General features: G+C 39.7%; 1 protein-coding gene across 1 annotated transcript in view; it reads left to right on the top strand.

Moving 5' to 3' along the window:
* Positions 1-13,664, top strand: part of KHDRBS3 (KH RNA binding domain containing, signal transduction associated 3) — a 172,107-nt gene that overhangs the window by 124,853 nt on the left and 33,590 nt on the right. The window contains exon 7 of the mRNA XM_028105648.2: positions 12,629-12,711. Within this exon, the coding sequence (XP_027961449.1) occupies positions 12,629-12,711 (83 nt within the window). The remainder of the gene's footprint in view (positions 1-12,628; positions 12,712-13,664) is intronic.

Below are 13,664 nucleotides of genomic sequence, written 5' to 3'. Positions count from 1 at the left end.
AGCTGAGCTCACTTGATGGTGTTGAAAGTCAGGACAGTGGTTCCTGCTCGGGGGAGGTAGTAACTGAGGACAGGTGCCAGGGCTGCCTCGGGCTGCAGGGGTGGGGGTTGGTGCTCCGGTTCTTGATCTGAGCACTGGTTACATAGCTGTGCTTACTCGGTGAACATTCACTGAGTCATGCACTTAGGGTTTGTACCTTTTTATGCCTTGTTTTATACTTGGATAAAGGGGTTTAAAATATGACCAATTTGTGTCTGAAGAATGCTGTACTCGACAGACCCAGTACTCTTGTTCATCACACAGCAGTACGTCTTCCTGCAGGTGCATCTGCCCTTAGACCAGGTGATAATCTGAGGGTTTCTCAGGCTGAAAGCTAAGCAAGGAGCAATCTTAGTGCTAACAGTGTAAAACTCTGAACGTCTGAGGCTTCTATTTTCCTTGTAGAGAAACCTCTGCACTGTGCAGTAGGTTTGCGTTTTTATGGGCCAGGAGACCCTTCTTCCTGGTGACACTAGAGTCCCTTGGTGTCTCACTCCTGGCCAGCTGTCCATTCACAGAGAGGCTGTCTTCACACTGGGAAGAGTGAGTGAATGAATCCACAACTGTTGGTCATTCATTATTGATCCACTCATTCAGAAAGGATTTACCGAATGCTTCTTCCTGCCGGGCCCTGGAGGACATGGTAGCCCAAAAGGCAGGGGAAGCCCCTGTCCTCAGGGATACCCCATTCATGAGAGTCTGCTGCAGACCTTCTTGCTGAGAGCCACTGGGAAAGGTGAAACAAAAACACCAAACAAAACATCTTTGAAGGTGTAAGAGCTAGTAAAGTACAAACAAAACAAATACTGGCCAGCACCTGGAAGAGAACGAGAGCCAAAGAGGTGAGTTCAGCATTTCTGAGCGATTTTTCCCTTGCGGCAGCCTTTCTCACCTGGGCTGCCTCATCCAAATCACGGAATATAGCAAATGATGCTGTGAAAGTACTATCTTTCTAGACGCATAGGAGAGAAGTGAATTCACTTTGTACACAGCGGGCATGGGGCATCAGGCTTCATTCTCTGGTAGAACCCAGTTTGAGAACCCCTGGGAGGGCTTCTGCCGGTTCCTGAAGAGGTAGCTGAGAGGGCAGTTGAGCTTTAAAGAAATCTGGAGTTTGGAAAGGTTAAAAACATTTTTTTTAAAAGTTGGGAGTTTAAGGCCCCCCAGGTTTGGGTGCAGAGGGTTGGTGACCCCATAGGCTTTGCACTGGAGCTCAGAAAAGCACTCACACGGGAAGGCTGTCTGGTGGTCCCAGTCCCTTGTGGGCTCCGGCTAAGCTGGAATTGCTGATTCTCCTATCCTCCCACCCAAAGCAGATGTAAATTCTCTCTGGAGAAATATGTAGTGTAGACTTTCAATTTTTTTCTGTAATTTTATATGTAAATACAAGTTGAAGCCACCATTTAAAATAACTATATGTTCTTTATCATCAAGGAATTAAAAGATGAGAATGATGGTTTAAGCAGAGAACTGGAAAATATAGAAATACAGAAAGCAGATATTCTAGAACTGTAAAATACAAAAAAGAACTAAGTAAATGGTTTTCAGCAGATTAGGTGCAGATGAAGGAAGAAACAGTGTCGAGGAAGCCAAGTCAAGTGAAGCAGAAAGACAAATCCCGGACAACACAGAAACCCTCATGAGGCACAGAAGCTTCTGGTGGTCACCTCCTTCACATCAAGCCCCATAGACCCCGGAGGACCTGGCTCCTGTCCTCCCTCTGGCTCACTCCACCTGGCTGTCTGTACCTCAGGACCTTTGTGCTTGCTGTTCATTCTGCCTGAAATCCCTCCCGCCCCCTTAAATCTGCATAAGCAGCGCCTCAGTCCCTTCACATTTGTACATAGAGTCCTTGTTAAGGTTCCTCTGGCTGCCTCCCCCACCTCTTACTGCGTCCACATACTATCTTTGGGATGCTTGGTTTTGTCTGTCTGCCCCCCCACCACCACCAGACTGTAAGCCCCACGGGGACAAGGACGCAGTTGGTTTTGTTTGTTCAGTATCGTACCCCCAGTGCTTAGAGCAATGCCTGGCAAGTAGAGTAGTAGACAATCAACAAATGCCCACCTCCCTTGGAACGTGGAAAAATTGATAAAAAAAATCTTTCGCCTGATGTGCTAATGTGGCCTTAATACAATTTAGTAATTCTGCTTTCCTCCATCCTCATGGGATTTTCTGGTTTAATTTGGTTTTCTTTAATTTTCTGTATACAGCTTTCCCTTCCCTTGTTTGTGCAATTGCTCGGTTAACCTCTCTGTTATCTAATTTTCCTTTATTGTATTTTTGAGCACCTTGTCAAATCCAAATAAATCTAATTGTGTCTGTTAGGTACGAACTGAGAGGAGAGAAGTCATTCTGTGAATAACTGGCATAGCTCTGTTTTCACAAGCTGTGGGCAGCCACTTCTTCCTCCAAAACCATGGCAGTTCATACTAACATTTGCTGAATGGACGTGCAGACATTGCAGTTTTAGACCCAAGTTTTAAGAATTTATCATAGTCTGTAAAAGACAAATACATGGATAGCTCCGCTGTTTCTCTGGCTTAAGAGTTTGAGAGTGCTAAGAGATAGATTCTTAAATAAATCTACCTTTATTGGGCAGGTACTGTGTCAGGTAGCTTTCATATATACTTTTTGGTTAATCCATCTACAACCATTGGAAATAACCATAACATGGATTACGATTCCCATTTGGCAAATTATAAAATTGCAGTTTGAGGAGGTTAGGTGATTTTCCCAAAGCTGCACAGCTAGTAAGAGGTAGAGCTAGAATTTGAACACAGGCTCAGACTCCAAAGACTGATAGGAAGAATTTGTATGAGTCTAGAAGATGCATAATATATTCCTCACAGCCATAAACAATACCTAGGGATGTGATTTGATTGTTGAATTAATGATATTTGAATGATTATGGAAAAGATTCTTATTTAGAATTATTACTAATATTGTGGTTTTTGTCCTTAATTATAAAACAACTTGGTTATGTGATATATTCATGGTCATTGGTGATACTTGACAAGCATATTATTACTCAGAACCCAGGGAAAATGCATTTCTGAAAAGACTGTTTTTAGCTTAATGTTTGCTTTATAAACTCAAGATAATCATTATAAGACTATAGATGTCTTTAAGATTTTATTGAGAGAGAATGCGTGAGCACGAGTTGGGGGGGTGCAGAGGGAGAGGGAGAAGCAGACTCCCCACTGAGCAGGGAGCTCGATCCCCAGGATCATGACCAGAACCAGAGGCAGACATTTAACTGACTGAGCCACCCAGACACCCCAAGAGTATAGATTTTAATACATTTTAGTGCTGTATTATAAATGAAAACTTTTTGCATTTCAAAATGACCAGATATCACCCTAATTAAAGTGAGGTGTTATATAGGGTAATTGTTTCCTTTTAAAAGGACTTAAAACTGAAACATTCTTTCTTAAAATCACTGTCTTTTGTAAATTCCTCTGTTTAAAATGGGTTTTCCCAGCTTAAATGTTATGCTTGATTTTACTTGTGACAGAAATAGAATTAAAAATAGGTCATGCTGTTTCCTCTATCCCGGAAAATCTCTTCTTTTCAAAGCAAAATTTCTTTGGTATTTGGCCATTTGTCGGTTGGAGTTTTCTAGGTCGGGAATGGCAAACGCAGAATCTCTATCTGTGTGAGAACATGTTTCTCTTCATGTAGCCCTGGTGTCTAGCAAGTATCCAGGTCACCGTCTCAGTTAAATTCCACATAGACGTCTTCACTGTCAAAAACTCAGAGGTGTAGCCTGTTGAATTAGTAACTCTTTGTTAATGAGGCAGGACTTTATATTAATATACATTTATTTCTTGACCATGTTTGTTTGCTGTTTTTTATAATGTTCTGACTTTCAGAAATAGCATACAGAGTTTTAAAAGGGAATTTTTGCTGAGGACAGTAATGTTTGACAGAAGAATTCAGGTGAGGTCTCATTACCAACATTTATTGTATTTTATTATAAATATTGCATTTGATCCTATAATATCTCCTTAATTTGCACTCATGTTAAAGAAGTTATTGCTATATTTCCTGCTGCTTGGTCTGTACTTAGTTCTTGTCATTCATTTATTCAACAAGGTCACTGTGAGCCTCCAACATGCCAGATGTTGAGGATAGAAGAGAACAAGTAAGGCTTGGGCCTTACCCTTGAGGACCTTGCAGACCCAGGGGAAAGAAGGGAGACAGAGGGATAATTCCAGGTCCCTTGTATAAGCAAGTTATGAGTTATTGTGGAGGCACAAAGGAGGGTGTGAAATTTCAGCCTGAGGTCTTCTGGTGGAAAACCCAAAAAGTGGTAGCAGAGGGAGCAGCAGGTACAGAGAATTTACAGCATGAAACTGCGAAGCTTCTAGAGGGTCTCAGCAAGGTGCTGCAGCGTGCCCTGCACTATCTCTGGGTAGGATGCTGAGGCAAGCCCACAAGAGGCTTGGCAATGTGTGCTTTATTTTGTAGGAACAGGAAGGATGGGGAGTGGAGATTTGTAAGCAGGGAAGCAATAAGCTCAGACTCACATTTTAGTGGCTAATTCTGGAGGAAGGTTTAGATAAGGGAGCTCTTCCAGGGAGATGAGTTAGAATACTGTACGAGTCCAGCTGAGAATTTCTGGATGATGGTACCATAGTCACCATGGGAATGTAGAGATCGCAAGGAAGTAACTCAAGACTTCCTGCCAGGTGGGATGGTGGTGGGAGGGGAAAGCTAGACGCACTGACTTTGCCCAGATGAGGGTGCCTTCAGAGCTTTTGGAGACCAGTGGATTCTTAGCATTTTATTAGGGATGTGTATCTCCTGTACTACCCCACTCACAGGTACAGGACCTTATTTTAAAAGTACAGCAAAGGAGATAAAACATCTTTGCACTGCATTTTAATAATGTCAGGGAGCTCTCTTAAGCTTCTTCCAGAGAAATTCAGTAGGTTCTTAGAATAAACAAGTTCATAAGGCCCACGCTCAGGGCAGGAGGCAGAACCAGGTTGGGGGGGAGGGGCGGGTGGATCGCATGCTTTTTCCTCTGCAGTCACTCAGTCCAGCAATGGAATGAGGACTGATGTATCGAGCAGCTCTTCCTAGGCTCCAGGCTCTGTTCCTACTCTGTGTGAAAGAATAAACAAGACACGATCCATGTTCGCAACGGTGGGGGAGGCCAAGGCCCACTCATTTCCGCACAGTAATGCAGATGTGTATCTGATCCATTGCTGGCATCACACGGGTGTGATAGACTCTGGTTTCTTGGGGCTGAGAAGATACAGCAGGAGAGGAGGGTCCTTTGAGCCACACAGTGAGAACTTCCCCTGGCAGAGGGGTGGGAGCAGAGGCTTGTCGGGAGCAGCAGGTGGACTGGAAGTAATTATTACCCTTGAGGCTCAGGACACGTGGCAAAAAATGAGGCTGACATGTTGACTGGGCCATGTCACATTCTCTGAGAATGTTCTCTCAGAGAAAATAAAGAAATGTGAGAAATTACCCAAAGATTTCAAGTGTAAAGAAAATCGTTCAACATGTCTGAGCACTGCCAACAGGGACATACGTATCCCCCACCCCAGGTTCTTAGAGTAGATTCTCAGCTTAGCGTGTGATTGAACTACGTCTGTGACATCCCCTCTCTACTAGATTTATGATCTCTACTCAATTATATGTTAACTTGTAACAATAATGCATTCACTATTTGTTAAAATTCCTGCTCTGGCCTCAGAAAAATTCAAAGAGGAATTTCTTAATATCAAATTAAATAAGAAAACAAGCAAACAGTAGTTGGGAACATTAAGAGCATTCAAAAAAAAAAAAAAAAGAGAGAGAGAGAGAGAGAGACAGAGCTGCTGATGCCCAGATTAGTCCTCAGCAAAGAAGCTTAGTGCTGAGGGGCTCTTACCCACTCCGCCCCCTGCCCTTCCCCATGGTGACCGACCCTTGAGCCCTTTCTGATTAAACCCCCAAATGTTGTCTGCCAGTGACCTCCTTTCCTGCCTTGCAGGAAGGTGGCAGGTGATCATCCAGAATGCCCTCTACTCCCGTGTTTGCACCTAGACTCCGCTTTCCCTCCTCTCCCATCCCATTGTTCTTCACACTTCCCCGTATTTTTCAAGTGTCGTCCACTGAACAGACAATTTTTGTCATGGGAGGAGCAGTGCCCCCAAGGCCAAATCCAGCTGTGAAATTATGTGAGAATTGCAATTTTAATCAAAGTCTTCAGTGTAAAAACATGGAAGTCATTAATTCAATGACCTAAACAATTTGAAAATTCAAGTAAATTTCTAGCATTGTAATAATCTGACCGACTAGTCGAACAAGGAATGAATGACATAACTGTAGAGTTCAAATAGTATAGCACTTAACATTTAGTTATTTAAGAAAGTTCCACTCATTTACAATCTTGATCCCTTAAATAAGCATAGAAGTAGAATTCTTGACTTGGTGAAGCCATACTGTTTCCAGGCTACTAACATATTCCTGAAGAACCATGAGCTCCACATTGCCACACTGTGCAGTGCCATGAACTACTTACAAGTACAGCCCTCTGGATTCACCCTTGCTCTTCTGTGCACACACCCTGTTCCCTGGGAGAGAGTTCTAAACCACGAGGTGGATCATGTCACTCAGAATCCAAATCCATGCTCCTTAATGTGGCCGTCATGATCTGGTTTATGGGTTTCTCCATTTCATTGCTCTCTCCTCTGCCACAGTGTGCCCACTTGCTTTCCTGGATGAGAAGGGTTCTCAGATATCTATACCTCTACTGTTTTTGCACCTGCTGTTCATTCTGCCTGGTTTTTATTTTTAATGAATTTCAACAGCTGCTTTAGCTTTTCTCAGCATTTGAAACTAAGTGCTAGCATTGGCACTTGGGGAGTCTTCCTCTCCGTTCCCATTCCCCTTTGGGCAATTTTGTGCCACTGCAGTGCTCACCTTTGCCACAGCACTTGACATACTGTGTCATCATGATCCCTTCAGTGGTCTGTCCGTCCTCCTGTTCCACACCAGAGCAGACGATGACGCTCCGCTTCCACTTCCATTCATTGTTTCTAACCGAGTGCCAGGAACAGGGTAGGCGTCAAGTGGAAGGGTTTTGTTCTTTTTAATTTAACTTAATATTACTCTTTCCATTAAGAATACCAGCTTCTTTTAATTTATTAATTCACCAGAATTACAGTAATACCTGCATTATATGACTTACTGCATTATAAAATCCCATCAATTTTGTTGTTGTGTTTTGCTTGTATCTTGTCTGATAGCTTTCTCCTTCTTACATTGGTCATTGGAAGATCACCAAATTAGTAATCTGCCTTTAGTGACTGTGAGGAACATTGTGGTTTATATATTGTGTGCTAACTGTAGTCTTCACTTTTATTTTTCCTCTGCCCCTATTTGTTGAGAATTCATTTTATATTTTATTCTGTCTTGTGCCCAAAGTACTGGACATGTAGCTCTTCAACAAATACTAAGTTCCTCCTTTGTGAAAAAAACATTTAAAAAAATTAGGGGATCACATACAAAATGTATAAGCCTTATTCCTACAGAGACCATACTGTCTCTTAGTTTTGATATTTGTTTCACAAAATGCAAATCATCACAATGTAACTTCCTACTTAAATATTTGTGTTTACCTAAGCGAAATAGATTGAGGTCTAATATTTAATAGATGCTTTTTAAGAAAGAATAAACTAAGGTAATCACTTTAAAACCAGTTATTTGGCTCATACCCTTGCATGTAGAGGCTTCTGATGTTCTTTATCTGTTCGTTGTATTATTTTAGAAATCCAGGAGAGAGGTCTTTATAGGTAATGCTTTAATATAACAATTAATTATATAAGCTGTCCTTCATAAAGTTCTTAATACATGTCACACATTTTGCTGGAATATGTACACATGTGTGTATATATAATTTCCCATCCCTTCAGAATACTTAAGGGATCACAATTTACAGGCAAAGAAACAGACTCTGATATGGGAATGAGCCTGACTAAAATCATTGATAGTAAATTATGGAAGCTCACCTAACTCCAGATCCTTTTTCTTACCCCTTGACCATATTTCTCTACTTCAAGAGATCTGGTGGTAATCACTAAACTGATTAACATTGGTAAGACCAATGTTCCAAGATAGATTTTTTTTTCAGGCCCATTTAAATATTAAGTAAATAGCAAGTAATCCAAAGTCACTTTATGATTGACTAACACCAGAAACTTGGTAATCAGTTTCAGGGTAGGATTCATACTTTCATGGACATAAATGTCATTGTAGTATATCTGATTTGATTTTATGAGATGGTCATTTCTCTGAACGTTTTTGAATTCCACAGTGCTTTTAAAATAACTGTAGTGTGCTTGTTATTACATCTGCAGAATGTCCTCAGTTTGAAGCTTGTCTCCGGTAGCACTAGGAGGATGGCTTTTGCTCTTGTTGTTGTTGTTTATTGTTGAGTTGTGAGAGCTCTTTTTATACTGAATATTAGACCATTATCAGATATGTGATTTGGAAATATTTTCTTCCATCCTGTGGATAGTCTTTTCACTGTCTTGCTAATGTCATTTGATGCATATGTTTTTAATTTTGATGAAGTCTATTTTGTCTATATTTTTATTGGCTGTTTGTGCTTTTGTTGACATATCTAAGAAACTAATTACTATTCCAAAATTAAAAAGATTTACACCTATGATGTCTTCCAGGAGTTGTATAATTTAATCTTGTATACTTAGATGTGTGATGCATTTTGTATTAGTTTTTGTATACGGTGTGAGGTAACAGTACAACTTTATTCTTTTGGATGTGAGTATTCAGTTGTTCCCACACCATATACTGAAAAGACTATTCTATTCACCACTGAATTGTCTTGGCACCCTGTTGAAAATGAATTGACCATAGCTGGGAGGGTTTATTTCTGTCCCCTCAGTTCCGTTCTGTTGATCTGCATCTCTACCAGTACCTCACTGTTTTGACTACTTAGCTTTGTAGTGAATTTTGCATTGGGAGAATGTATGGTCTATCCTGGAGAATGTTCCATGTGTAATTGAGAAGAATGTGTATTTCACCCTTCCTGGGTAGAGTGTTCTATAGATGTGTGTTAGGTATATTATTTTGTATTGTTCAAATCTTCTATTTCTTTTTTGATTTTTTTTGTAGGTGTTCTTTTTATTATTTAAAGTGTGATGTTTAAGTTCCCAGCTATTATTGTTGGATTATCTCTTTCTCCCTGTAATTTTGTCAGTTTTTGCTTCATTTCTTTTGAGCTCTGTTGTTATATAGGTGTATATAATTTTATAATTATCATCTTGATAGACTTACTCTTTTATCATTATAAATAAATGTGATTTTACTCTGGTAACAATTCTTGTCTTAAAGTCTGTTTTGTCTGATATTAGTGCAGCTGTGGTGGTTCTCTTCTGATATGTATGTCCATGGTGTATCTTCTTCCGTCCTTTTTTTTTTTTTCAATGTATTTTTATCTTTGAATCTAAAGTGTATCTCTTGTAGACAGCATATGGTTGGATCTCTTTTAAACATGATGCCAGTTTTTTTTTATTCCATTTTATTTAGTCCATTTACATTTAGTGTAATTACTGATAAGATAGGATTTATATCTGCCATTTTGCTATGTTTTCCCTCTGTCTTAAGTCTTTTTTGTACCTTACTATCTCCTTTTGTTGTTAGATTTTTTTTAATTGCACCACTTTAACTGCATTGTCATTTTTTTCTTGTTATTTTTTTTTAAAAGGTTTTATTGATTTACTTTTAGAGAGTGCACATACATGTGAGTTGGATGCTCAAACAACTGAGCCACCCAGGCACCTCTCTTTTCTTGTTTTTTGTTTGTTTGTTTGTTTGTTTAATTAGTCTGCCCTGGAGATTGCAGTTTACTTTTTAACTTATGTCAGTCTTTTTCAAAATTACACCAGCTTAATTTTAACAGTACACAAAAACTTTGCTCCTTCTGTAGCTCTGTCCTTACTTGCCCACTTTTGTGTTGTTTCTGTCATATAAGTTGCAGCTTTATACATTGTGTGCCCATCAACACAGAATTGCAGTTAGTTCTTCATGCAATTGTTTTTTTAAATCAAACGAGAAAAAAGGAATTACAACAAAAACACGTTTATAGTTTTGTCTTTCCCTAAGTAGCTACCTGTATTAGTGTTACTTATTTTTTCATGTGGATTCAAGTTACTTTTTAATGACCTTTCACTTTACCTTAAGGACTCCTTTTACCATTTCGTGTAGAACATATCTGCTATTGATGAATTCTCTGTTTTTGTTTACCCAAGAATACATTAGTATTTCCATTTTTGAAGATTTTATTTATTTATTTGACAGAGAGAGACACAGTGAGAGAGGGAACACAAGCAGTGGGAGTGAGAGAGGGAGAAGCAGGCCCCTCACCAAGCAAGGAGCCCAGTGAGGGGCTCGATCCCAGGACACTGGGATCATGACCTGAGCCGAAGGCAGACGCTTAATGACTGAGCCACCCAGGTGCCTCTAATATTTCCATTTTTGAAAGATAGCTTTGCTGGTTATAGAATTCTTAGGTGACAGTCTTTTTCTTTTAATTCTTGGAATGTGGAATCCCATCGTCTTCTGGCCTCCATGGTCTTTCTTGAGAAATCAGCTCTTGCTCTTATTGAGAATCTCTTTCACATGATGAGCGGCTTCTCTCTTGCTGCTTTAAGATCCTCTCTTTGTCTTTGTCTTTCAACATTTTGATGATGATGTACATAGGTGTGGGTCTCTTTGAGCTTACCCTACTTTGAATTTTTTGAGCTTCTTGGATGGTAGATTAAAGTTTTTCATCAAATTCGGGAAGTTTTTAGCCATTATTTTCTATTTTTGCTCCTTCCTTTCCTCTCCTCTGGGTATCACATTATGCATATGTTCATGTTTGATACTGTCCCACAGGTCTCTGAGACCCTGTTCATTTTTCCTTATCTTTTTGTATCTTCTTCCTCAAACTGGATAATCTCAATTATCCACCTTCAGGTTCACTTATTCTCTCTTCTGCCTAGTTATATCTGCTGTTGAACCTCTCTGGTGAATTTTTCATTTCACTTATTATACTTTACAACTCAAAAATTTCTTTGGATTCCTTATTATTTTCTATAGCTATATTAATACTCTCTATTTGGTGAGGCATTGTTCTCATACTTCAGTTATTTAGACATAGAGTATCCTTTAGTTTCTTGAATATATTTCAAATAACTTATATAAAGTCTTTGTCTAGTAAGTCTAGTGTCTCATCTTCCTCAGGGTCAGTTTCTGTTGATTACTTTTTTCTTATGTATGAACCATACTTTCATGTTTCTTTGCATATCACCTAATTTCTTTTTAAAACTAGAAATTTAGGGGTGCCTGGATGGCTCAGTGGGTTAAGTGTCTGCCTTCGGCCCAGGTCATGATCCCAGGGTGCTGGGATCAAGTCCTGCATCGGGCTCCCTGCTCAGCGGAGAGTCTGCTTCTCTCTCTCTCTCTTGCTTGCTCTCTCTCAAATAAATAAATAAAATCTTTAAAAAATAAACCTAGAGATTTAACTTAATGTGTCAACTGTGGAAATTAAATGCTCCTTCCTTCCAGTATTTTTTGTTTTCCTTTTTTATTTAGTGACTTTTCCAAACTAATACTGTAAAGTTTATTATGTGTTGTCACTGAAGTGTCTCCTGTTACCTTAGTGGTCAGCTAATGATTAGAGATTTTACTGAATGCTTGGAAACTAAGCCCCTAGCATGTTGGAACAGGTCATTAAGACTCAGCCAGTTGGTTTACAACTGACTCTTTCCTTGGCCTTGCCTTTCCTTCTTGTGCTGAACCTGCAGGTCATCCTGAAGAGAGAGCTTAGGGTCCTCCCAGGGCTTTCCTGGGCTTGGCTTCTACATTGGTACTGTGCAGGCGTGTAGCCTTCTAGATTCCCAGGAGTGTGTCAGAGCTATTCAAAGGGCAAATGGATATCTCATCTTCCCACTTCTCTTGCTGGCTTTTGGTTAGACTGTTATTTGCTCCATCACCTCAAGCAACTAAAATCTTATATAATTGCCTCTAATTATTTTCTTTGAATACCCCCAGGGAAAAGGCATTTTGCACTGGATGAGCTCCAAGTCAGGTCAAATAAAATCCTCTGGGAATGAGGTTTTGAAAGAACTCCACCCTTTTCTGCTTCCTCCAGTGGCCCCCAGACTGCTGGTATCCACTGTGGTTACAGCTGTTGGTTTTCAAGGCTCCTGCAGAGCTGGGAGTGGTATATTGGAAAAGGACTTATTAAAACATCACAGAGCTCACTGCTTGTACCAAGATTCAGCCAAGTTTTTAAAAATAAATGCTCCTTAGATCTCTGCAAATCTTTTGTTAATTTTCAGACTTTTGAAAATGTTGATTCTGACAATTTTTTCCAGTTTCTTTTTGCTTTTGTAGAGAAAATATTTGGAGGTTCTTACTCATCATTTTCACTGATGTCACTCTTATATTTTTCTTTACACGATACCTAGATATATAGTTAAATGTTAGCTGAATTAATAAAGAGTCACTGAAAGCAGAGTGGTTCTTTTTTTCCAGAAACTTTTCTGACCTTTTTTGTACTTCTCCTCTTTTATTTTAGGACTATGATGATGGATATGGCACTGCTTATGATGAACAGAGTTATGATTCCTATGATAACAGCTATAGCACCCCTGCCCAAAGGTAAGAGTCGATCTCTGATTAGACCCCGTTAACAGACACTTTTACCTGTCCACATATATATACTCTGGGAAGCGGGTATGATCAGACAGTGAGGGTACTATGGCTTGGCTTGCTTTATTTCTGTTGGGAGACGCATGCTCTGTCCTACCAACTAGCATGTATTACTCCTCCCATACTTATCGTAGTGTGAAAGCAATGAGGCTTGAAAAATAAAAATTGAAATTTTTTTTTTACTCTAAAAATTTAACTTAGTGTTCAGTATATTCTGAGGAGGCACAGTGTCTACAAAGTTTGTGGCTATGCAAGTCTGAAGGCTTAGAATCACATCAGCAATGTGTAAATATCCTACATTGTCAGTGCCTGAGGTGAAAAGCCCCCAGAAGTTTTGTTTGGCATTCAGATAACGTTTCTGTTTCTTAGCAGCAGTGATCCTTTTTTTCTAACAACTTCAAATTCCTATTTGTGAATAAAGAGGTATTTCCCCGGAAATAAGTAAGTGCTATCAGAGGCAAAGCAGAGCTTTGTAGTTACCTCTTGTGATAATATACCTTGATGTTCATTGATATATGAAATCAGTGTTTATTCCTGTTCAGAATGTTTTCTTAAATGCCTCGAAACCTCTTGCTTTCTGTTTAAAATTCTAAGTGGAGGACAAAGATAGACCATATATACAAAACAAAATTTTGGCTTTATGAAGCATACAGAAATAAGGACTGGGTGGTTGTTTTGATGAACTCATAGAGTGCCAGGCAACTTTGAACAAGTAGCTGCTGTTACTCCTGAGCTCTGGTACTGAGGTTGACACGGATATAAAGTTCTTTCTTCTTTTTGGCTCATGTCAGATTTTTTTCTCATATAACTTGTAACGGTTAAGAACCTTCAAACTTGGACTCTGGTCTTTTTGAGTGGGAGCCTGGTGCACTGCACTCCTGTCCTTCAGAGTGTTGGCACAG

This window comes from Eumetopias jubatus, unplaced genomic scaffold (genome assembly GCF_037043125.1).
Source record: "Eumetopias jubatus isolate StellerSeaLion01/CBP00866 unplaced genomic scaffold, mEumJub1_p1.0 scaffold_4, whole genome shotgun sequence".
NCBI classification, from domain to species: Eukaryota; Metazoa; Chordata; class Mammalia; order Carnivora; family Otariidae; genus Eumetopias; species Eumetopias jubatus.
This window is presented reverse-complemented; position numbering and strand designations above follow the sequence as displayed.